This window comes from Agelaius tricolor, unplaced genomic scaffold (genome assembly GCF_023055355.1).
Source record: "Agelaius tricolor isolate 1412-34295 unplaced genomic scaffold, bAgeTri1.0.p SCAF_10, whole genome shotgun sequence".
Lineage (NCBI taxonomy): Eukaryota > Metazoa > Chordata > Aves > Passeriformes > Icteridae > Agelaius > Agelaius tricolor.
This window is the reverse complement of record NW_027269270.1, coordinates 29,844,654-29,870,894: the sequence shown is the minus strand read 5'-3', so window position 1 is coordinate 29,870,894 and position 26,241 is coordinate 29,844,654. Positions and strand designations below refer to the sequence as shown.

At 40.9% G+C, this 26,241-nt stretch overlaps 1 protein-coding gene across 10 annotated transcripts in view; it reads right to left on the bottom strand.

Annotated features, from left to right (window-relative positions):
* Positions 1-2,297: 2,297 nt before the first annotated feature.
* R3HDM1 (R3H domain containing 1) overlaps positions 2,298-26,241 on the bottom strand; it is a 55,313-nt gene continuing 31,369 nt past the window's right edge. For 5 of the 10 annotated variants that reach the window (XM_071435398.1, XM_071435401.1, XM_071435404.1 and 2 more), the window contains 11 exons: positions 24,100-24,360; positions 23,629-23,749; positions 18,814-18,968; positions 18,106-18,254; positions 15,979-16,082; positions 15,214-15,381; positions 12,160-12,329; positions 11,221-11,371; positions 9,871-9,950; positions 9,001-9,085; positions 2,298-7,500 (listed from right to left, as the gene is read on the bottom strand). In XM_071435398.1, the coding sequence (XP_071291499.1) occupies positions 7,160-7,500; positions 9,001-9,085; positions 9,871-9,950; positions 11,221-11,371; positions 12,160-12,329; positions 15,214-15,381; positions 15,979-16,082; positions 18,106-18,254; positions 18,814-18,968; positions 23,629-23,749; positions 24,100-24,360 (1,785 nt within the window). In that variant the 3' untranslated portion in view covers positions 2,298-7,159. The remainder of the gene's footprint in view (positions 7,501-9,000; positions 9,086-9,870; positions 9,951-11,220; positions 11,372-12,159; positions 12,330-15,213; positions 15,382-15,978; positions 16,083-18,105; positions 18,255-18,813; positions 18,969-23,628; positions 23,750-24,099; positions 24,361-26,241) is intronic. The other 5 variants (XM_071435403.1, XM_071435405.1, XM_071435408.1 and 2 more) reach the window with 3 other exon arrangements.

Below are 26,241 nucleotides of genomic sequence, written 5' to 3'. Positions count from 1 at the left end.
ATGGGCATAGACTAAAATACAAAGATTTTCACCTCAGCGTGAGGAAGAGCTTTACATTGGGGGTGGAACAGGGAGGGTGTGGGGTCACCCTCTCTGGAGACTTTCCAAGTGCACCTGGGCACTTTCCTGTGTCACTGCTCCAGGTGACCCTGCCGTGGCAGGGGCTTGGACAGGGTGATGTCCAGAGCTCCTTCCAACCCTGACAATTCCATGATTCTGTGAGGTAGCTGCCAGAAAAAGGGGCACCTCCTGCACCCGGGGCTGGAGGACTGATGGCCACAGGCATCCCTGCCCCAGCGCCCACCCTGAAAGTGGGTGGAAAGTGATGGAGGAAACGACACAAATCCATGTTAAATAGAATAAAAATAGAGTATGGTGTGCAGAGATCCTCCACGAGAGGCAGGAGGTGAAGCCAGGACATCCCCCATGCTCCCAGGCTTTGTGAGGGACTGGCAGCACAGGCAGCAAGGCAGGAGGACTCCTTGGTACACATTTCACAGCAACTGGGACAGCACAGTTGATGTCAAGTGCTCTGATGATTACACTTTGGACAGGACACTGCTCGTGAGCTCTTCTAAAACACCCTTAGGACTGTGACTGTGTGTACTGGGTAACTTGCTGAGGCAGGTACTCAAATATTGAAAGGCCAAAAACCACACACAGTCTCTCAGTCTGGAAATCTTTCACTGTTGTACCTTGTGTAATTGGATAATAACAACCAAAAAATCCTTCAGACTTACAGTGAAAAGGAAGCAAATCAGTGTTGACAACACTGTACAGAATCTGTTTTACCTCTCCCAAGATGCAGCATGTGGAAATTGTGTCACAGTAATCCTCACTAGGTAGGCTTTGCATGTGTGTCGTGCCTCTGCAAGTTTCTTAAAGAAATACCATCAGAACATGTTCCTGAGATGGATTAAAAAAAAAAAACAAACAGATATTTTTGTATTTTCTTTACAATACAAAACAGATTTAAGGGCAATGCCCAAGGTTGGATAGTATCAAACTGAATTTGTTTTTGGAGATGAACAAAGAGACATCTCTGTTATACAACTGCATGTGTAGCATGGGAGGAAGAGGTTAGGTTGTAAGGAGTATCTTGAATTCTCTAATAAATTTGGATGTGTTGCACTAATTCTCTTGGCATTTCCAGCAACTGTAGTTTGCATTTACTGCATCTGATTTGGAACCCTAAGTTGGAAGCCAAGTTTCACGAGACAGGTGAGTAAAATGTTGAACAGTGTGTGTTTTGAAAATTGTTTTGCAAATATGATTTTCAAACTCTTCGACACCACTTGAAACAAAGAAGAAAAAAAAGGGCTTACTATTGACTGGACATGTAATTTTTGTGAAGGTGTACAATCTCTTATACAATCTCTTACATCCTCAGGAATTATTTATATTACATTCTCAAAAAACTACAATTTTAGAAGTGGAAGTCTCCAACTGATTTGTTGGATATGCCTTTGCTGAGAGCCTTTAGCACAGCTGTGTCTGGAAACAACAGAGGTCTGCAGTTTGCAGGCCTAGAAAAAGACAGGATAACTAACCAGTAAGTAGAAAATTTTATTGAGAAAAAATAGTTTGACAGCTGGAGCATTACCTGGGATTCAGTTCTTTGAAGGGGGATGTCTTGTGTGTTTTCAGTTATTGGCATGGGAAACAATGCAAGGCAGTAATTTGCATTCTAAGAGAATAATTTTTTCTCCCCAAAACCAGAACACATCCATCTGGATCAAAGTGGGAAGTATCTTCATTGGGGAATTCCTATTTTAAATTGCACTGTTGCTGCACCCTAAATCAGCAATTAATTAACAAATTAAAGTTTTCAGTTTAAGCCAAGTAAAAAGTCAGCAGATTTTAGCAACTGTGGAGTCAAGGGCTGGTATAAATCAGTGTGTTAGACTATCAGGGCACATTTAATAATGATGTTTCTTATTAGCTACCTTGTAAAACCAAAGAAGGGCAAAGCTAATTAACCCTACAACTAGGGCAAAAGTTAGGATATGAGAAAAAAGCAGAATGCCAGCTTCTCCCTCTCAAACTGAGGCCACTGTAATTGAAGTATGATGTGCAATATTGCTTGTAAATATTCCTTTTAAACTGCCAAGTAATTTGGGGAGATCAAGTGTAATAGATCCCTTGGTGTTGGAGTCAGTCCATGCCCTTCCACCTCTGCTCACCTGGGTCTGAAACATTCCACTGCTGTCAGCGCCGTGGATCGTCATCAATCCCCAGCTAATTCAGATTCCCAGTTAACTGGGACACAGGAGCTGAATTAAGAATAAACCTCACTGTTAAGCATTATCCACAGCAACAGAGTTTATTTTTATAACTTATTCCAGTTTTAAAAGCATACAGCTGCCAGTGACACACAGGTTGTCCTCTACAGCTCTTTGGTTTACAGCACCAGGCTCATCTGACATTGGGGTTTCTCTTCCCAAGTGCAGGCACAGTCCATTACAGCTGCAAGCATCCCTTTGAATGGCTCAGTGCATGAGCTTTACCAGTGAGACTGGAAAATGAAAATATAGCAGCAAACACTGAAGGGTTTGTGTCCTGGACCAAACTGAAATGCTTAATCAGGTCTTCAGCAAGTTCCACTTCCAGCCCAACAGATTTTGACAGACATTGCAGAACACCAAGTAGTTGCAAGCAGGATAAAAAGGAAACCTTGCAGTGAGGGCTGCTGAGGTGAGTCAGGGCCAAAGCCCAGCCCTGCCAGTCTGAGGACACGAGGCAGACACTGAAGGAAGAGGAGGCTCATACACATCATGGTGAGAACATCATTGCACACATTTTCAAGTAATCCAAGAGGCAGCTTCATTTACACTGAAGGTTTTGGATGTGGATGGAGACTTTGCTCTTAGGTTCCAGAATAAGTTATCTTACAGGGGCTTAATTTTCAGATTGTTAAGAGTTCTACACCCAAGAAATGAAGCTTCCAAAATGAAGTCACATTAACATTGTGCACTTAAATTTTATACTTACATCAATAGCCAAAATACCCAAAATGTTTTAAATGTGAATAGGACATAGAGAAGACCTTCATGAAAAGACCTTCATCAACCTTCATGAAAACCAAGCTGTAAAAACATTGAAGAGATTGAAATAATTCCTTTAAAAGTTAGAAATATATAAAAATTCCAGCTACAATAATTTGTCATTACCTGTAACTTAAAAGTGTTTTGGTCAATTTTCTCCAAAGCTTCATCTAAACATTCTTTGCTTCAGGGCTGAATACAGGAACTTGAAGCCTGCACCAATTTTGTGTGGAAAAAATATATCATGGAGCTAAATAGTATTTATAGAAAGTCATAATTTTGACTCCCTTCCAGGCATCCAGGCTAGTACAAGGTTAACTCAAAACAACAGACAAGTCAAGTGTGAAGTTTTAAGGCACAAATGAGTGTCATAGGATGAGAATACAACTATTCATTCCAGCTTGAGAGGGAACTGGCTTGCAAGAAGATGGGAAATAGGTAAAAACATCTCCCTGTACCCAGGTACCTTATTGGATTCATGGAGCTACACAGCTCTTTTGGGGCTTTGCTAAAACCCCATCTGCAAACAGCTGCCCTGTGCCACCCTGATCCTCAAACACCACATGTCCTACAAAAGGCTTGGGGCTGGCTGCAGCTGGAGACACCCAAGCTCTACAGTCTGTGCACAGCACAGCACACATTTTCTGTCTTCACAGACACTCTGCTCCTTTTCATTTTTCTAAGTGTATGTGAGTGAAAGAAAAATAGCTCATATTAGAGCAGGTGACATTTGCTCAGGGAGGAATGCCAGGGAAGATGCAAGATGCTTGTTCCCATGTTCCCAACCAAGCCTGCCTTACCAAAACACAGCAGCCACAGCCTGGCAGGCACATATGGGCTCTGAGGGTGTTTTAGGGTGTGCTGCAATGAGCCACCCAATTCCAGCATCAGGCCCATGTGGTATGGGGAGTCCTCAAAGTATGGGGCTGAAATTTATATTCTTAAATTCTAATTACCTTTTTTGGCTGTAATATCAGAAATTATATGAAGTGTTAACAGTTCAAGGAGGAATTTTACACTATAAGTGTGTTAATTAAAAATTAAAATCAAGAAATAGTAGCTTTTAGTGGAGTAGGTAATAGCTGCATTTGTTCAGCTTTTCTGCTTATTCTTCCAGTGCTTTTCCTCAGTTTTAAAAGTTAAGACATGCTTTCAGTAAAACAAAACATATTCTATTGTTGCAATGGAAGTCCCTACTTAATTCCTTTTGCCACTATTTACTTTTAAAATAGCTTTAATGGTAAATGAGAGGAAGCTCAAATACACTGGAGTACTAAAAGATTTGTTTAGAACATGAGAATGCATTTTACATGCATCTATTACATGCATAAAGTGCTTTTATTTGCTCTCTAGACTGTGATCCAAATGCAATTCCAGGGGTTTTGCACAGTGCCTGGGCTTCGGTGGTTTAAGGAACCAAAAGGGGCAGAAGGGTATAAAGACCAGGAAGGTATAAAGTGGCTTGGTTAGATGAGTTTGCATCCTGTTTGCTTCCTAGAGAAAGTATGAAATAGCACAAACCCAGGAATAAACACAACTGAGAAGTGGAAATATCTTAATTGTTTGCCCACTGTAGACATCAGAAACCTCTGGCAGTGCCAAAGTCCTGTGAATTGTACCTGTGGGGCTGATATCAACACATCCAGATAAAATAAAGTGAGCATCCCTGTTTAACACAGGGTAAAACAAACTCAGAGAGGAGGGCAGACCTAACTGGAAAGGGTCAGTTTCTGGATTAGACTACAACTGGCTTCTTGTATGTTTTAACTTTTTATTCTAGGGCAACTTGCATTCAAGTTTATAAGTTCTTTGATAAAAATTAAATATTTTCTGTGCCTTATTCCTAAGCCAGTGTATCCCTCCCTTCCTGTTGTTTGGGCTGCATTCTCCATGCTTACCTCACATTACCTTTTCTTCTCTGTTTCTTAGGAGGACAGTTTATGAGATGCAGCAAGCCTTGCAATATCCTTTGGAAAGGGTTTGATTTGATACAAATTTAATGCTGGGGTCTTCCAGGACAGATGGAAGCTCTCAGCTACTGCCTGCCCTTCTACATCTTGGAAGAATCTTGTTGTGGAATGACTTAATGGTGGGAGGCAGTGCCTTGTGAGCTGAGACACCTGTCCCTACAGCCCTTTCATCTCTTGGCTACTTTTACAGGATTAACCATAATCCTGAGCTAGCATGGCAAGCAGCAGGAGGCAGTGACAGAATGCAGCAGCAGTCATGCTGTCTGTGCTGTTCAATTGATAAACTGGGGCTTTGGGTGCAGCAAAGTGCAGCAAGAAATACATCCTCAGTCAAGGACAGCTTGAATGCCAGTGCCATCCTTTTAGAAAAGGAGACTGGCATGAGTAGATTTGTCTTTTATCTGGGGACTTGAAGGTGAACATCCTCCCCTTTGTTTTAGGGGAGCATCTAAGTAGACCTTTAGTAAATCCCTGTTGCTACAGCATTTCACAGAATCAAGTCCCATAAAACTAATTCATTAGGCTACATTATTCCCAGACAGGAATAAGTTTTCCTCCAAGTACTTCATCACCCTTTGGGTGTTCAGGGATAGAATAATTTGTATAAACAATGAAAATTAATGCTGGTTTAGGCTCCTTAATTCTTCACCTTTACCCCCCTGTAAAACAGTTTTAAACACAAAGTTTACTTTGAGTTTCCTCTTTCAGAAGTCACACATGGACAAAATGATAGCCTTATGAAGTGACCAAGTAGTTGCTTGTCTATACAGTAAATCAGTTCCTGAGCTAAAAATAAAAAATCAGGAGCAGTCCCTTACAGCATCCGACTATTTTCTCTTTTTTACTTATATAGAGAAACATTTAAATATTATGAAGGGCTGGATAACGAAAATGTCAGAGGAGGAACAGCAGGTGGTTTTTTAAAAGGTTCTAATATTTGTGGGTTAAAGTTCTTTTCTCACATTTGCAAGGATTCCAGCCATTAATATGAGCTCATCCAGGTTTCAGAAGACTCCTAGAAGCTTAAACAAGTGCACTGAAAAAGTTTGTGTTTGTAAACATTTATTCTGTTGAACTGAAAAAGGCTTGCATCAGCACACATTGTACAGACTTGCAAATTACACAAGTTGAAAAAAGTTTTGTTTCATTTATGTGCAATGAATCTTTAATGTCCAGTGAGCATCTGCAAATGATGAAAACTTAAACTATTAAAAAGGTTTCCAGCACTTACCAAACACAATTATCTTAGCGTGAAAAGGAAGAGAAAGAGACCCATACTGGTGGGAACACAATTAAAGTGCAAACATTTTGTCACTTGTATGAAGATACATAAAGTTTCTTCACACTTCTGTTAAAAAGAAATATTAAAATGTGATTCAGTGAACATTCTTTGTAACCTATTCATAATCCCCTTCTAGTAATTATTAAACTTGCTGGATCAGAAGCAAATTCTTCAAGGGTACAAACTTGTAATTTCTTTTGACATTGTTTGAATATATTGCAAAAGACAAGGACCACCTAAGGAGTTAGTTGCTAAAATGATATAACAGATTTTCTTTTTTTCTTAAAGAAAAAGGAAGAAAAAGAAAAAGAAGATGAAAAAAAGAAAGAAAAAAAGAAAAAACACACAAGGGGCAAAGAACAGGTTAACTTGAAGATCTTGGGTAGTTTGCTAGAAAATGAATAGAATTCCTTGAGAATGGTTCTCTTTTCCCCTCCACCAATCCTCAGGTTCCTGCCTTGGAATGGACTGCTGTGTGCTGGCTGTGAAAAGGGATTATAAAATACAAATCTGCATATGGATTTTTATGAACATCTGCTGTACAATAGAACTTTGGATCTGATACAAGATTTCAAAAATATAAAACAAAACTACTATAAAAGTAGGGGGCATTTCAGCAGCATTTCTCACAGAAAGCCGCCTGTTGCAAAGATGATTCCTTGCTATCGTCTGGGAGCAACTCTGTAAATTTTTTTCTTCATCTTGCTGGATTCACTGGGTTATTTATTCTTCAATGGCAAATGTCACGTGACAAAACACCCCAGGAGTCTCTCTGAAGAGAACGGAAAGCCCATGACACCAAACCGATGGAGGAGGAGAGCGGGGGCAGCCAAGGCCGAGCGCCCGGCCCAGCGGTGCGGCCGCTACTGCGAGCTGGCCCTCTCCAGGCCGTGCAGCTCGTGGTGCTTCCTGCTGCTCCTCAGGCGGAACTTGCTGCCCGCGCTGCCGCTCTGCCTCTTGAGCGCGCTCTGCGCGGCCGCCATGCTGGGGAAGGCGGCCAGCACCGTGTAGCTGGAGGCCAAGTCCCCGGCGCCGCCGTCCCCGCAGAACCGCCGCTGCTGCTGCTGCTGCTGCTGCAGGCACTGGGAATCCCGCAGCCACCGGATCTTGGCACCCACCTTCAACAGTTCTCCAAAGAGCTTCTCTGCTTCCATACGAGTGATGCCTTCGGGCAGCTCAGTAATTTCTAGAACTTTCCCCACAACTGAAAGAAGAAAAACAGGGAGTCTAAATCTGTTGCACTTATTGATACAACATCCTCAATGAAAAATTTTGGCTAGCTGGATATTGCAGCTGGGCGCTTGGGACAAGTCCAGGCATGCAGGAGCTCAGGTTTACCTCTGGCCAAGAGGCTTCAAGGTGAGGTCAAGGAAAGGAGTTGGGTTCTGCTGGAGGGTTTGGATCCAGAGCTTTATTCCTGGCCCACAGGCCTCTGAATGCAGCACCAGCTCTAGCAGAACCCCAAACCGCGTGGTTGCCGTGTCTTTGAACCCCGGGGAGAGGGGCAGGGAAGGGGTAGGGATCCCATGAACCAGGTAAGGGGGGGAAGTCTCAGGGGACAAATGACACCTGGATGGCCCAATGTGCCCCAGGGCTGAGAGGCATCTTTTGAACTCGGCCAATCACACAATGCCCTTTCTGGAATGCCAGGATTGACAGACAGCACTCAGCAGGGGCAAGGGGAGGGAAGGGAGATGTGATCGGCACACCTGGGGAAGGAACCGGGATAACTGAGACAGGCTATGGCATCACACTGCAACAAAAAATTACTGATTTCATACTTGTGTCTACACTTGGCTGATACCAAATCCACAGCATTTGCCTTCCTGATATTCGAGAGAGCCTTTGGTCTCACATTTAGCACTGCTTATAACTACAATTTGCTTACTTGTACAAGTGTGCAAATAAAAGCTGGGAATACAAAGAGGGTCCTCAGAACAAAGAGGGGAAAATAATAAAATCATCAACAACTCATTTTGCAGCAGGTTTCAGAAGTCACTATAGCATCTCACTGGCCTTGCCTGGTAACGCTTCACACATCACCATGCTAAAAAAACTAGTCTGTCTTACCTCAAAAAAAATCCTTTCCATTAAATTGTTAGAAAAACAGATTTTTCTGTAACTTTCTGTGAAGAGTTGACAGCAGGTAGCAAAAATTTTCAGTAAAGGTATTAAGGCAGATGCCATCAGATTTTATTTTCATCATAAAAGATGACATCTTTACCAATTCCAATGAGCTAATCTGTAGATCTCCTAGAATGTCTCCAACATCCATGTGCTTAAATATACTAGAATGGGAAAAACTAAAACCAGAACAAACCAAAGAGCACAAACTAATTTGTGGGTTTTGTCTGATTTCACTTGTTAGGCCAGTAAAAGGAAGCAGGGGTATTTATATTTCATATTTAATGTAACAATATCATAGAACTTAGGCCCAGTAAACTGACTTACTTGCTCTTTCTTTTAGTACTCTCCAATCCTGAACTTCTCTGGTCTTTTCTCCAGCCTTCAAAACTACACTTTTTCCATTTAACTTCATTTTCCCCCTCTCTCCATGTTTTCCTCTCCATCCTTATGTTTCCAATGTTTGCCACGTCCATTTCTCTTGGCTCTGGCCCTTCTCACCTGGGCTTTTCTTGTACATTCCCAGCCCATCACCATAATTCATTTTTCTGGAGGACTGTGTCAGTCAGCAATTCCATACCTGGTTCTCCTGCACCAAGATCTGCTGAAGCAGCCTTCTTTGCTGGTTTCTTGCCCCTGTTTCCATGTCTGTTTCCAGGCTGACACTGGAAAGATTGACATAAAGAGGGTACTTCAATGACAATCCATCAGTACCTTGAACTTTCCTGTCAGCTCAGTGCAAACAGTGCAGAGCAATGTCTGCAAAATGACCTGCACTACCACGGGACAGAGAACACCTTCACATCCAATTTTAGTTACTGAGTTTGATAACCCTACAGTCAGGCACATTCAATCCTTCACTACAGAAGAAAGGGAGGCAATGATGGGGGAAAAAAATCACCTTAAATCATCTTGGAAGAACATCCCCCTGCCCCAGCCATCACATCCTCCAGCTGGCATTGGGTGGAACTGAGCAAGGTAGAGGCAGGGGGTTTGTGTGTCCCAGAAATTAAATAGAGGCAAAGACTTTTCAACTTTGCTAACAACAATATATTGGGTTTGTTTTTCTTAAAAGGAACAAGGAACAAACTCACTCTTTGTTTAAAAATTACAATTTTTTTAAATTTTTTTTTTTTAGAAATTGTTACTTGAATAAAAGAAAATAGTTAAATAGTTTTAGCAAAGGTCCCCCTCCCTTTAGATTTTTGAATTAGCTAGTGAATTGCTTAAAACCAAAAGCCATAATTCAGATAAATGTTTCTCGCTTTTTAATACAACAAACAAGAACAATGGGGAGTACTGACATGAAATAAAACTTATTGCAAAGCAAGCACCTTCCACTCAATTACTCTCCAAGTGCAATAACACATTCCCCTGTTCTAGGTGGTTGTAATGGTAGTCCAGAATTGGTTTTTTTGCACTGTTTCATGAGATTGTTCTCTTTTAATACCTGTTGGCTTGTTACTTGTCCACGTAACAAAGATGGATTGTATTGCAGGGGTTGGCCAAGCAATGGGTATCTGGCATCTCCTTAAAGAGAAAGGTAATTAGAAGGGTTTTTCTGGTACAGGAAACTTCCTCCAAGTCCCTCTCACACTGAAAATCTAATGCAGAAGAGAAAGCAGAATTGCTGTGCACAAAGCTGAGTCTGGCTGGGCTAACAAACTCAGAGCTGCCCTGACTCCATCAGCATTAACCACGTCCTGATCCCAAGGTGAAAAGGTACAAACTTGCTGGTATTTAGGGATTACACTCAAAGTTTTTCTTCACTGCAGTCTTAGATAAGTCCTTTTGTTTCAAAATGACTTTAATAACTCTAAAGCCCCTCTCAGCATGCTAATTTAGTCATTTCATGGTTACAGCCCTGATTAGAGCCAGGTCCATCTTCAGATTCCTATTTGTTGCAAGGATGCACAAAGACAATGCATTAGAAGTTTTCAGTAATCACAGCAGATGAAGGGAGCTAAGAGGTGTGCTTCAAACAGCCCACCTGGAATTGATACAACATCAGAACACAAAGCAATGACAAAGATTATGCAACAAATGAGACAAAGACAAGAAAATAAGGTTCTTTTTATCAATAAGAGAGACATACAGAATTTCTGGAAGTTTTGCTTTAAAGTAAATCTTTGTGTAAAACAGACCTGCTAATTTGGAGTTTGGGAATTTTAGCAGGATACTTTTGTTCACTGACTAAAGGGGTTTACATAATTGCATTATCAACTATCCCAACTCAGTGAAAACTCTGTATTTTCTGTTGACATGGCAGCAGAAGATTGAAATTCCTCTACAAGGAATGTTTTGTGTCCTTGAGTGGCTCCTATCTGAAATACTAACTGAGGTACAGTCCTGGCTAAAGGCTTCATCCCATCATGCTTGTTGTTCTACAGAGGAATGAAAAATACATGCTTAGGCCATGGTGCACTTCAGTGCATTATCAACTCATGATTTATGGTTAAGACTTGAAGCTAAATTCTAGCAAACATTTTATTAATATTTTCAATGCTGAAATGGGAAATGTCACAATATGAGAAAGCCAGTGTGCTAGAGAAATACAGGAGAGGAGATTAATGAGGAGATGAAAAGCCTTTGAAGATATGGGGAACAGTACCAGTGCAGAGAGATAAGATGAAATTTTAAATGATGTTTGCATGAATAATTTTGGTGATTCTGCTTCAACAGCAATACTACTAAAGTGAGCCACAACTCATCAGAAAATCCTCATATAACTTGTGTTTTAAAACAAATAGAAATTTTCAAATAGGAATCACACATACATTTTAGTTAATTAAAAACATACCTTGTCCAGGGACAAAAGGTCTAGAAAACTGGGACATGATAGAAAGAGGTGCCAGTGTGGGACGGATGTTCTTCATGTTGGACAGCTGGGCTGGTGCTGGTGATTGGGCCGGTGAGGTGGCAGGGCTGCCCAGTTGAGGACTATGCTGCAGCTGGAATAAACAACACCTTAGTGTTTCAAAAAGTACTACTTGAACAAGCTGAACAGCACCCACAGCCTTCAAAGACTTAAAAAAGTTAAATTAGCTCTAGTAAGTACAACCAGAACAAGATTTTTATTCCCTGTGAAAAATGCCAATCACTTGTTTTTAAAATTTTAAATGTTTCATAGTATTAAAATGGTTATAAAAATAGTAATACAATTAGAGTAATAATAATTTGGACAAATTGAATTAGGACAATATGAGACAATAGAGACAAAGAGTTACGGATGTCGGGTACCTTCTTCTGGGCAGCACCAGCCCAAAGGATTAACCCTTAAAAACAACACTTGTTGCATATTCATACATTTAATACATGATGCATAAATTCCATTTAAATACAGGATTCTGTCTGGTCATCGTCAACTTCTTCCTCTGAATCCTGACAGCGCCTTCGAGGCAGGAAGAAGTTCGTTTCTTCTGATAAGAGGGCAAGAAATTATTTTTCTCAGAAAGATTTGGGTGTCCTATGGCTGCTATCTCACTGCAAGTCCTTTCTTTAAAAAAAATATCCTACATAGCACAGTTTCTATTTTAACATTTTTTTATAACCCAAAACTCTATTTAACACAGTACTTAAGAGAATGAATCCAGCATTACTTTCTAACACAACCCATATAATATTCATTTGAATATTTGCAAAAAGCCAATCATAGAATAGGCATTGTTCACATTCCCCAAAAAGCACTTTTTCAAAAGGCAGAACTGATGCACATTTCGAGTCCCGCGTCACCTCCTACCTGCGCAGCACCGTCTAAAGTGCTGATTTCCGTGCCCTTGTGCCCGCGGGGGTGCTCACAGTAGTACTTGCCCGCTCTCCTCTGCGGCGGGGACGGGTTCCGCGGCGCGGCGCTGCCGGGCACGTTGAGCTGCATCATCACCACCCCCCCGGCGGGCGGCGGCGCCACGGCTGCAACACAGGGAGGGAGCAGAGCCCCGTCAGCGCTGCCGGCGGGTGCCACCGGGAAAAGGGCAATGACATCCGCAACACGCCTGCCTAAGGAGCTGCTGATTCGAGAGAAATGGACCAGTAGCCGCGGTGCAATCACATTTCCACTTTGCAATAGCTAACTTAGAGAGGGCTTCCCAGCAAATCAGGTAGTGGAGCTACTGAAATTCATTGCTGAGAACACTTTTGAAAGAAATCTCTATTTATTAGTAGTTGACAGTATTCAACATTCACTGCAGTTTCCATCAGAGCACTGTGTTGCAGAACGTGATATTAAGTGAAAATAGTTTTACATGATGTCCAGCAATGCAGACTCAAAATGTTTTCTCTGATACAATGGCATCTATCAGAAAGACCTGGGATCAGCCTTTGGTCTAGGCAGGCTTACCCTCACAAGTCCTCCCTGGAATGCTTTTCTGGGCAGACACTGCAAACTGATCCCCACACCCTGTCCCACCTGGCTCCTGTGGCAGCACAGAAAGCCCAGAGCCAGGGGAGAACACCTCAACATCCAGCACTGCTGCACAAGGTCTCACACCAGCAGCTGTGAGGAGAGGCTGCCCAAGAGACAAACCATCTCCCCACTCTGCCCCAAGTAATTTATATAATGCCCTTTTTATTTGTAAATGCCTGTTTGCAATTTCCTTCTCTGCTCTACCCACTTTTTACAACATTTCTCAGAAACCAAGATTAAAACACACTTTAAACATCATTTAATCATCCAGAAAGCAGGATTCTGCAGTGTTCTAAATTTACTGCCACATCATAGCATCAAGGTACAGATTATAAAATGCATTAATCTGGTGCTTTTTATAATGGGCTATTGTTTTCACTACCCCTGGGCTCCACAAAAAGAAAGAGACTTCTTCAAAAATCAAACCAAACTGTGTAGAATAAGGAATGCATAACATTAAAACTACACTAGCTTTTGTAAATCGTATTTGGAAATATTTATTACATGGCTAACTGAATTAACAATGTCTTCACATCTATACTTTCTTTTTAATAGCAAGAAGTTTTACCCAGGTGTTACAGATTGCAACTGAACCATCAGGTATCTGGCCAGCTTTAGCAGAGGATATAAATTAAGCAGTCCCTGCAAGAGCCACATTGTGAATATTTCTCTTTTGTTGCATAACAGAATAAACTCAGTTTATGACTGCTACATAATCAGAATAATATACAACACAACAGTTTGCCACTGGTGAAGCCATTAACTTATCTAGTCCCTATATGTAAACCTGAGATATGCCAAACACCTATACACACACACTACATCTAGCACACCAAAATGGGTTTCATTTTAATCTTGTATGCATATATTTATATATTTTATAAAGTATAATAATTTACAGCTTACTGGTTTTCACTCTGCAACACTCTAGCATACTCTTTCTGAATTATCTCTGTTCTGTGAGAATGGAACACCCAACAAAAATATGTTTGTCTTCCAGAAACATCTACACCACCATCTCTAAAAGAGTGTAAATTTAAAGTGCAATTTCAACTGCAGAAGAAAACTTTATGCATTCAGAAAATCATGTTTTTTCTTTCGGTTCTAATTCCCTAGCACTTCAGGCAATGAAAATAAATGGAATTCTTTCCTAACCAAGTATCCTGGCACAATGCAATGTCATACAGTGCATAAGTCAGTTTGCAGGCACTTTATGACCTGTCAAATCCCATGAGAAGTGAAACCCAGAAATCCTTCAAAGCCTCCCCAGCTTTACAGCCTGGTCCCCTGTAACACAACCCTGCTGCTTGTCTGTGGAGCTGCTCACCGGCCCCACCTCAGAGGCCTTCATTCAGCATCTCAATGCCTTCACTTGTTGAAAAGCACAAGTTTTGATTTATTCCCCAGAACTGGCTCCTTCATAGAGGGCTTCCTCCTTCCTGAAACTCCCTGAACTCCCAGTTTGCAGGTCTGAACCAGGCCATCCAAACTGCACAAAACCTGCACTTCCAGGATAGATAGGAGGGCAGAAAAACAAACCAGTGCAAACTCCCTTTAGGCATTCTGAAATGACAATCTTCCAGAATTAAAGCAAAATGGAAACCAAACCAAACCTTCCCATGAACTGCTAATCCAGCTAGCTTGCCACTTAACTGCATGTTATCTATTTACTAATAAACAGGTTCAAAAACACTTTAAAGATAAATGTTTGTAAGAAACACCACATCTGTAACAGAATCTAGGTCATTGATCTAGGGTTGTTTAATCTAGTGCTTGCTTGCAAAATACTGAGATAGCAGAATTTGAGATTATCCCTTTTGTACCTAACAAGCCTCTAATGTATCAAATTCCCTAACAATAAATAAAGACTGTGCCACTGTGGTCACAGGATTGTTCTGTAATCTCTTGTTTGGTGGCTAACCCTAGTGCTCTTATTTTCCTGACCAGTCCATCATCAATGTTATGGTTGGAACTTCAGAGTTTTAAGTGTCTGGATATTAACATTTATGAAGGTTTCATGGATTGATAAGATGAATGTCAGCACTGCTTTCAAACACATTGAGGCTTCTGTTTACACACCTTCTAAAAATGACCCAAGTATTTTGTACATCAAAACCTTCTGAACCCGACTTAAATGTTTCTGCTGAGTAACATTTACCTGCTGAGGGTGGCTCCAGACTGCCCCCATGAGCCACTGTTTCACTTAAAATCCAACTTATCATTTTAAAAGGTACAATAATAGCAATGCAGATGAAGAATTAAAAAAAAATAAAAAAATCAGAGATGGCACCCAAGTTGCAGTTGTTCTAGCAGTTAGCCATGAAACCAATCTGCAAATTTACAGCACGTTCTAGACAGAATGGCTTAGATGAAAATCCCAATAAAATATACCTTTTTTTGGCTGCATGATGGAAAGACCAGTGGGTGAACTTTTACATGATGAGGGTGGAGACACTATGCTGTAGTGCACAATGGAAGCAGCCTGCTGTGGCTTTGACTTGGATGAAGGTGGCAATAATGTAGGAGGTGATGGCTTCTGACTTGAATGGTTGCTATAAACTATGAAAGTAAAAGCAGTAAATAAGGCTGCCATAAAAACATAACACCCCACACAGCTTTGAAGTTCTTTCAGCTTTCCAGCAGGTCAAAAAGCTACCCCACAATGCTCAGTTTTCAAACTCCCCTCAAGAAAATCACTGCTCCTACTCTGTTAACTGAAATCTAGAATGGTTCTTGAGTAGAAGAGCCAAGTATGCTGCCTCCAAAATGTACCTCACTCCTTCTGTCAAACAGAGACCCAAATCCCAAGGTTTTCAGACCCATCTGGCAATTGAGAAAAGGATGGAAGTGATTCTGCTGCCAATGTATGGTTCCCATGTCTCTCTTAACTACCAGTAGATGTGCAAGGTATTATGATGTAGGGTATTGGATTTTAAGAAAGTAACTTGAAGTATTTCAAAGATAAAAAAAATTGAGATTTCAAATTAATCTGCTTCAGTGTTAAAAATGGAAAATAAATTCAAAAATGAACAAAAGAAGAAATAGAATCCAGCAGTTAATTCTAAATCAAACCCTTAACAGCAAATATCCAATCACCCAGCATAATAATAGCTAGACCTTTTTTAAGCTTATCAATAAAAAGTTTGTTCTCCCAACCTGCACACTGCTGTCCTTGAAGCTGCTGTGAGTTGCATGGTGATGATGTTCTAGGAAACTGTATCTGCTCTGATCCAGGAGGCTGCAAATATCCTACAGATGAACTGTAATAACAAAAAAAGAACATGACTAACAGGCATTTATGCTGCACTCATTTAATCACGACTCCTGCATTTGCTGTGTACATGTACTGCAAATCACTGAGCTTTTGTTCATTTTAAATCAGTAATATTCCCACCTACCCTGAATTCATTCATTCTTCAGAAGACTGAAGCTTCCCACCTCTTCCCTAGCAAAAACATGTGCCCTGCCTACACTGAGAAACTGTATTAATTTACCTACTTTGATATTCTATTTTTGTGTCCACAGCTCTGTATCAGCATAAAGACATGCAGCAAAATAATAACAAAAAGACAATTTGTTGTCTTGCTCACTGCAGCAGAATTAGGTCTCGGTTACGAGATCCCCACAGCCCCTGCCATGAGGATTTGGGATGCAGTCCCTCAGCTGGGGGCTGGCCCTGGGCAGCTGGGGCAGCACAGCCAGAGAGGAGATGGAACAGGACTGCAGGGGAAAAGGATAACTTGAAAAGTTTATTTATGCCAGGTAGCTTTTCAGGGTAATCAGGGGAAAACCAGGTAACAGACATGGTTAGATTCTATTTTACCACTAATGCTCAGCCAGAATATCAGGTTGGTGGAACACAGTCAGAGCAGTGCCTATAGAATCCTGTACTAGCAGATAACCATTCTGAGAATAAAACAATTCCTTTAAATTGTGGAAAAAGAAAAAGTAGGTTTAATCCTCTTGGACCTACTATTTTTACCTATGTTGTCGAAAGTTTGTTCCATCCTTTGTCCCACAGGTCACTTATATAATTTTAATTTGAAGATTCCCTTCCATTAAAGCAGACAAAACCAAGTGAAAACAGAGATGCTTTCACACAGCTTCTGCTCTGCCTACTGATTCTAGTTTTCAGCAGTGACCTGAAGGCTTGACCCTCAGCTCCTGCAGAACAGCACTCTGCTTTCCTTGTTCAAGTGCTGCAGCATAACTATTCTGATGAAAGCAAATGCTGCCATTGGTTGCTAGTTTGCTCTGAATTCCTAATAAATGAGAGGGACATTCTAAATTACACAAAAGATCAAGCAACCAAACTTAATTCAAGAAAATCTGGAATTATGCCTACCTGTGACTTCACTGAATCTCAAATATAAAACAGAAAAGGATTAAAAACCCTTCAGATACAAAGAACAGGAATCCAGATTTAAGTAGACGAAACCATGCGGCGATGACACAAATACTACTGAGGTCTGCACTCTCAAAAGGATGAACAAGCTTCAAACTGTTGCTGCTTGTTTAAAAGCTCCCAGGTATTTTTAAATGCTGCACATTTGTAAGTTCAAAAAAACTCGAGAAAGAAAAATTTGTAAGAAGCATGAATCCTAATGAATTCTCCTAGGTACTTCCTATCTGTTCTCAAATAGACTGCTTTGGGGACACAGATGTATACTCAGGGAGGGCTGTACATGCAGAGCAATTTGCTGCTACCAAGGTAGGTAAAAAAAGAGAAGAAAAAGGTTATTTATCAAACAAAAGCCAAGTTTCTACACTTGTTTCACACCCAGCTTGGTGCCAGCAAGCCTCATCTACAATACAAAGTAAGCTAAACCTTTTCCAAAAAAAGTTCCAAAGTTCCAAAAAAGAAGTCAGTCTTTTTCTGGGATTCAAATGATTTTTCCTCTACACATTATTCATGTAGTATCTTTGTCAAAACCAGTGACTATGGATAGTCATCTTAAACATTACTGCAGAAAGACTGAACTGCTGAGCACACTGGTGTCTCATGGGTAAGAAATGGAATGCAGAAAATTTAAGAGGTGGAACTGCAGTAAAATATTGCTCAAAGTGCTATGGAGACAATGTTTTCCAGTCCAACAAGTATGTCACAGTAAAGCAGTACTGCTTGTTTCACTTAATTGCATAAGAGCAGAAAATAAATAGAATGTAAGTCTGCTTTTAAAATAATAGTTTTAGTATTTGCTGCCGTACTAAAACCAGATCCTGCCAGTTCTGACAAAGCCACTAAGCCCAGCTGCTGAGAAATGAAGGATCAGTTAAAGTTACCTTAGATTGTTCTGTTGGCCTGATGGAATGACACTGTAGTACACTGGCATTCCTGTGGTGGGCAGCCCTTGGCTGGACTGGCTGGGAATTATAACAGGCTGCTGAAACGTCTGCTGGGGCACTGCTTGGGAACCTTGAGGCACCGAAACCTGCAATGGGCCACACAGTCAGATTTTCTCCTGCAGACAATGTTTCTGCCTCTTGACCACCATCCAGCTGATATAAGAATTTAAAAATAACCCCAGAAACTGAAAGATCTCCTGGAATTCTCTAAAACCAGAATAAGAGTGGTAACAGTAGCTAAAATAACAACACCATATTAAACAAAAAAAAACCAACTTTAATCTTCTTCCTCCCCAATGGAAATGTTGCCTCCAAGAGACTCCATGAATTAACAAGCTATTTTCTCTACAATAGAAACTGGAGTGGTGGGAAGGAAACCTTCCAAGCTTTTCTGCCCCACCCTCTGAACTGCAACTGATGCAGCACTTGGCCTTTAACAGCACCAGAACTTGTGCACTTGTGACAAGCTCTTGTTTCTTCTCACTTCAGTGATGGGTTTGAATCTTTAGCTTCTGTCCCCCAAGTCACCTTTGGCACCTGCTTGCAGCCTTCTACCATTTCTACCATAAAGCAAAGGACTTAAAGAAAACCCCAACACTCAAAGCCACAGAAGAGTCATTGCAAAGTTACAAATACATTACCCACCTGATAAGATGGCACTGAGGGATATGGAACAATCACACCTTGAATTTGATTCCCAATGTTGTTGTGTTGGCCACTGACTAGATTTTGATTCTGAGACTGCTGAACTCCAACTAAACCCTGGTAGTTTTGCTGCTGGTTGGGCAAAATCTGGTAACCTGAAATTATACATTTAAATCTTACTTTGAAATAATGAACACATTTTAAGCATAGTTGCCTATTCAAAAATACACTTGTAGCATTTTCCAATGGCTTGTTTAATCTGGCAGCTTCACAACAGTTGAACTTATCATGCATATAAAAAGAAGCCAACATTAAAATTAATAGATTTACTCATTTGGATTCAGCATGAAATATTATCCATACTGTTTGCAATGGTGCTCCCACATGCGTGCACTACTCATTTACACTCTGGCTTACATGCATTAACACCTTGATTTGACAGGTGGAAGCTGGAAGCACTTGAACAAAGCATGCTGGACAGGATCAAACCCAATTCATTGTCTGCTCTTGTGAACAAGGCCATTCCAGGTACTTCGGTTTGAAAATTCTACATATGCAAAATTCAGCTTGGACCTCAGGTGCCCCAGGGGTCAGAGCATCTTGACTGCAATTCAAAACTAAATCAGACTTCAGAAAAATTTGCATAAGGCCTGGGTGCAAATCCTTTCCAAAGGGGCAATTTCTTCTGAAATCTGTAATGCTAAAACCAACTGGGGACTGAGAAAAATCTTCCAAGTTCAAGCCATGTTGGTACATAGTGGAAGATGTTTTATATTCAAAGTTATCTTAGGGACACAAAGAAAGATTTTCATATTCCCCCCTCTACAGTGTCTCTAAAACAATTTATTATTGTTTAAACTGGATCCTCTACTATCTTTCAAAAATTGCCTAAAAAAACCCACCCTACCCCACCCCAAAACCCAAACCAAAACACCCCAAGCATGAATGCCAAACAGGAAATTGGTGCATTTATAAAGTCCAACCTAAACTCCCCTTTCCTCTTTTTTTCAAAAGCATTTCGCAGGTAACTGCTACCATGATCCAAACACATGCAGAACACAAGTTCCTTTTTTCTCATGTTCCATCATACAGGTGTGCACTACTTACCACATCAGCAAAACCCCAACACAGTCAGTGTTTCTGAGACAAAGCCAGTTATCCCTCCAGAATAACAAAACTGGGCTTGTCAAGATGCACTGACGGCAAGAAGAGTCTGCGTTTGAGTTGGACACATTCATAGCCCACTGACCTTGACATTCTCCATGCTCCCTACCTTGGCAAGGAACTATAATAGAGCAAATTTAGCTGCAAAAACTCCCTTGGGTTTTCTTTAAACTGTGCTAAAAAAAGGCTCAGTCTATTCTGAAAGTAATCCAGTTAACATAAAACACCTTTTTGTGAGCAGCACCCTCCGATGTTCATTGATTTTGTCCACACAGTACAATGAACATTGTGCACTAACAGCCTCAGCAGGCTCTCCATAGAAATTGCAACAATGAACACCAAACAAAGACTGTTAATATTATCAAATATTGCTTCAGAAAATTAAAGGGAAGAAGATTCAGTTTGTTAAAACCAAGACAGCTATTCATTAGAAACACACAACACTATAAATATTTTCAGAGGACTAGACAAAACTTCAGAACAATACATGCTTGAAGTAGGACTAGTACTTAGAATTCTTAATAACTTAAGTTTGAACTGTGCACAAAATGCCCTTCATATCTGTAATATTCAAAATGCTTTAACATACTTTGTTCTAAAGTGGTCTCTGGCCCCTAAAAAGCAGCAGAATGGGAAGTTGTGCTGTGACAGTGCACCTGCAGTCTGAACCCCTCATGTCCCAGAAATTGCAATGGACCCGTGAGTAGCTCTGCAGCCTTTTCTGGCACTTGCAGAGACAGATACAATCAATTCTGCAAGCAGAGGGAACTGGAACAATACAAATTGGCTGCCACGAAGGTTCCCCAGAGCGTTCCAAAGAATGCTCTATTTTTAGCTGCAGTTTCACCTCTGCATAGAGTGGGCTGACAGAAATGCAGCACTCAGCACAAACCCCACACCTGCCACAGCAGATTGCCCCATTACACAGAAATACTCTGAAACTGGAGGTAAAAATAGGAGCAGGTTCCTTAATATTTACATAATTCAAAAGAAATCACAGTTAAGATAAGAAAAGTTAACTCACAGAATATGGAAATACATTTTTTGAATAATGCATTAGGAGTGAGAAACAGAGTTTATTGAAGAACAGAAAAGCAAGTACAAGCACTCAGTTAATGAGCTGGGAGTTGATGAGCTTGGTTTTGACTATTACAGCTACTGTTGCAGCTGGAGTAGTTTTATCCCTGGCTTGTGAAACAGAAGCCAGTTGAACTGCAGCTGATGTTCCTACAGGAACTGTAGTTCAGACTGGATTTTTAAACAACTTGGAGTTAGGTCTTGTGGTAACTGGGCTCACATTAACATGGCAATTGGAAATGCTTTTTTTCTTAAGGAGAGTTTTCTTCTCCCGACATCTTTTGGGCAACAAAAGCATTTTTATTAAAAGTGAACCCCCCAAAATATTTCACCTGAAACCCCTTTAAAAAGGAAGCCAGGAAGCAGCTGAAAAAGAGACCGGTTCACTGTGAGAAATGTAAACCTCTCAGACAGTGTTACGGCCCCGAATCCAACAGCTCATCAATAAAGTCAGGCCACTCCTCAACATTAGAGCAGAAGTGGCTGCAGTTGCCATGCTCTCAGAAGCTGCCATCTTTTATCTGAATTTGTGTTTGCAAAGTTATTTCATAGTTAGTAACCACTTCCTGAGATGAACAATCCCCATGGCTTTTATGTAATGCAAGACTTGTAACTCTCATTTTTGCCCAGCCACTTTGCTGTATGAGCCAAGTAATGTGGTGCCTTTGGCTCAAAAACCACACATTGCTAAAAAATAAGCATCAACCACTTCAGGTGTAGCTTTTTGTCAAATTAATACAAATATCAATGGTTTAAAATAAATTACAAGGGAATTTTCAAATACACCATCTTATGAGGTATTTCCAGAACACATAACAAGACATGGAACCACCAGTTTCTAAAACGCTGATTCAAATTTGCCAATAAAGCATTAAATGAGAACCAGCAATAGCTGGAGAGCAGTTTGGAGATTTTCAGTTAAACACTAATTATGCAGTTTCTGGTAAGATCCTTCTTTCTCCCATTAGTGCTGGTAAACACCAAGTAACCCAACACTGAATAGAATTATTGGCTGGACCATCCCCATACTACCTAAACAGGATCCCTTGATGTCAGAGTGCAGGTACAGGGCACATGATCAAAGCAGTAGAGCAGCTGTCTGCACAGCTTGCTTATTTCATTTCTTCCAGGACAGAGAGGGAGTTTATCTGCTGATACTTTTCACCCACAGGCAGTGCAATTCAGTGAAAATATAAAGAGCTAAAAATATACAAGAAAGGAACTTACCCAATAGCAACCAGTTAATCCCTTTGCACCTTATCACCCCATGCTTTCCAATTCAGACTGCTTTGTTGGGGTACAAATGTACACTGAGCTCTCTGATTTGGGGAGTTTGTGTGCTGCTCACACAGGGTGTCCCCACAGTGGGAAGTAATCCCCCTTGAGCCTCAGACTTTTTGCTATTAAATAGTCTAGGTATTAAAAATTCTGAGGAAGGAAAGCAGGTTGTGTAATACAGTTGGGTAACACATCTCTAACACCAGTGGATAATACAAATTGCAAAACCAAGTAATTTGTTTTCCTTTGAAAAAAATCTTTGTGAACTGAACCCTGAATAACTCCATCAAATGTTGCTCCTATTGGAGCACTTCCTAGAAGAGGTGCAGAAGAGGAGCTATCCCTCTTACATGCTGCTTCATAGGACACAAATAAATCCAGTTAACATTTGTAAAAGTTGATCTTCCATCCTGTCTCTGTCGAGCAACACATAGAGGGGCAGGGGAAGGAATTAAAAAGACCCTCCTGAGAGAAACTCAGAAGGATGTTATGGATTCAACTGAGAGCTGGTATAAAAGTCTGGTCTTTAAGGATCTCTGCCTCCAAACAGCACTAGTTACTTCTGAAAGTTTGACCATGAGTCAAGATATTACTGAGAAGTAAATTTGTTTCAGGAATACAAATCTTATTGAAGAAGTCATAACAGTATTTAGAAGTACAGATTGTGAGAATAATGGTAGCCTACAGTTAAAATCTGTAAGGAAAAAAAAAGACAAGAAGAAAGGAAGGAGATGGAAATGAAGTTTGCTAACATTCATAGAAGGGTAAGTTAGCTGAAAATCTTTACTAAAATAGGTAACCACAGTATATATTCCATCCAATACCCTGATACCTTTAATCATAGGACAGAAAGACAGAGTAAAACAGTATCACCAATATCTTCTGCACAGAACTCTTTTCATGCCACAGCATCTAAGATTAGGATCTTTAGCTTAGAACTTTCAGTTAAGGGACATCTCTTTAATGTCACATCATTTAAAGGTACTAATTGATCTTACTTTGCAAGTTAATCAAGTTATTAGTTATTGGGTTACAAATTTTTTAAATTATTAACCTTTACATTTAAAAAACCCTGTAATTAAAGTTACAGCATGAGCCACTCAAAGGAATGGCTTGAATCCCAAGTTTCATGCACAAGTGCTTGAAATTTCTCCACCTTAGGTTAGCTACACTTTGTATTTTACATTTGATCCTCTACTTTATTTGAAATTTTACAGCAAAGTAAGTTTAAAATGAAAAAGCAGGAGAGAAACCACCCCAAGTGCCCTAGTGAAATGCTGCAAGAGCTGAACAAACCTGTCTGCTGGCCAGGCTGGGGCAGGGCCTGGCTCTGCTGCGTGCTGTAGTGGACAGACACGGGGCGGTACTGCTGGCTGGAGTGCGGGTACTGGCTGGGGGTGCAGTAACACGGCGCCATCTGCAAACAACAGTCACAGGGTCACTGCCTGCAGGCAGCTTTAGAGCACGCAGACATCTCAATGCAAAATCCACAAAACAAAGATGCAAACTTTATTAAAAGGTGCAATGGATGATAAATAATTCAGCGATTCAAAAATTCCTTATGCTACATAGATTTTCTCTTTAACAGCCAATTTCTCTACTTTCCTTGTCGACAGTTTACTTGAGGAAAGTAAACTGAAGTCATTCATGACAAAACACATACCCAGCAAAGAGCCCAACCCCAGAACAGCAGCAGAGCTGCAGCTGCACGGTTCCCTGCTGGAGCAGGGTCAGTTTTCCCCCAGCCCTCGGGAGGCCGTGTGGTACCTGTGGCACGGGCTGCTGCACGTATCCCTGCTGCGGGAGCACGGGCTGGCCCACGGCGTGCGCGGGGCCCGAGTAGGGCGGGGCGGGCGCGGGCGGCGCTGCGGGCGGCGCTGCGGGCGCGGCGGCCAGGATGAAGCCCGGCTGCTGCGGGGGCTGCAGCACCACGCCGGGCTGGAACAGCGCCGGGCCCGGCTCCGCGCCCTCCGCCGCCGGCTGCCGCGCCAGGCTCAGGTGGCTGAACTGCGATCCCAGGTTGTCTTGCTGCAGGCGGGGGGGGAAACAGGGAAAACTACATTTGCAAATGCACGTTCGAGGGTAAAGAAATAAAATAGCCAAGTAGTTCAGTAAGTTTCGGACAGCACGTCTCACGTTACTGGGCAGTAGCAACAGCAGCCAAAGAACAACAGCAAAGAAGGTGGAACAGTAGCAAATTATCCTCAGGGCTGACAGCAAGAGAGAACATCCATGTTCAGACTTCACTCTTTTCACTGCAAATATTTTGCCTTTTGGATTACATCTGCCTTATTGTGAGAATTCATTTGTCAAAAAGAAAGTTCAGAATTTGTGTCACTAACATTTTCTGACTGGGCTCCAAAACTTGAGCGAAAACATCTAACCCCAGTTAAAATAGCAGGATGCATCAGGATTGCTGAAGTAAAATTTTGTGTTTAAGAGTTTAACATAATGACACTCTAATCCTGAGTTAAAAGGTACATTCCTCTAACTTAGTTATTATCCTACATGCAGGGATCAATTATCTTTTCATCTGAAATTAAATAACATCGAGAAATGTGTTCCAGTGGCTACCCTCTATCTGTGTTTTATTATCATCTGAAAGGATGCCACTGATTGCACTCTGCACTGCAGGGGTCCTGTGGAATCTGAAACTTCTGTTACTGTAACCCCAAGCCCCTTTTCTTAGCAAGCAATTCAACATCAAATTAGCAACATCCTGAAAATTAGACGTGATCACTAACTAGTATTGCTTGTTTTTTGCTAAACTGGAAGATTTGGTTCATACTTTGAAAGTGGACTCTCCAAACATGCAGGTACATTAAAACTATTTCAAGACCATCTGGTCTTAGATCATCTTAAGAAGATAGGAATTAATCAAGAGAAAGTAAGTGCAAGCTCCATCTTTTACTGATTAGCTACATTCACATTTTATGATGTTATGGTTTTTTTAGTTTCCAGGCTAAAGATATTATTAATTACTGTCGGAAACATGAATTTGCACCTAAAACTTAATTTAGTATACCTTTCATATGTATTTAGTACATCTTAAAAAGCCTTATTTTCATTAGGTAGTAATCTGACTTTGGTATTTCATTCCTTAATGGTGCCTATTAAATGCAACTATAATGCTTTTCTACATTGGATTTTACATTCTGCTTTTCCAAATGCTGAGTTTGAAGAGGAGATACTGCATGTGAGTTTATCTTAGCTCTAAATATGTCTGAAGGATATACTCAAGGCACACCACACTGATTTCTGTTACACTACCAGTGTAAGTAAAGTCTGACCTGGTCGCTTTGTCCTGCAGTGACAGGTATGGTACAAGCAGGATTCAGCCCTGGAACATGGCATTCCCAATAAATGCAGAAAGCACTCTCCTGGTGCCAACTACAGAGGTGTTACACTTGGAATACAATCCAAGACCATCAATCCTTTCCATTATGTTACATTAGTTACCATCAGCAGGAATAAATTTTTGAAATTGCCAGGGCACTTAGTATTGGAACCCATTTCCTGAAGGGAAATGCTTTGAAATTACCACAAACAGGAAGGAGTTTCCTTCTCTGCTTTAGCACCCATTCAAACTCTCAACTTCAGAAGAAACATCCCTTTTGAATTCAGCTTAGACTCTATTTATTATAAGACATTTCTGATTAATGTTGAAAATTAGCTGCTGTACAACACTGTGATGAGTTAACCTTGGCTGGTTCCTAAGTGTCCCCCAAGTCACTCCACCCTTCCTCTCATCCTTAGCAATACAGGGGGAGAAAATACAATGAAAGGCTTATGGGTCAAGAGAAGGACAGGAAAATCATTCATCAATGACCACCACAGGAAGATTATTTTTTTTATGCCAATTAATAGCAGAGTAGGATAGTGACAAGTAAAAACAAAACTAAAACCAGC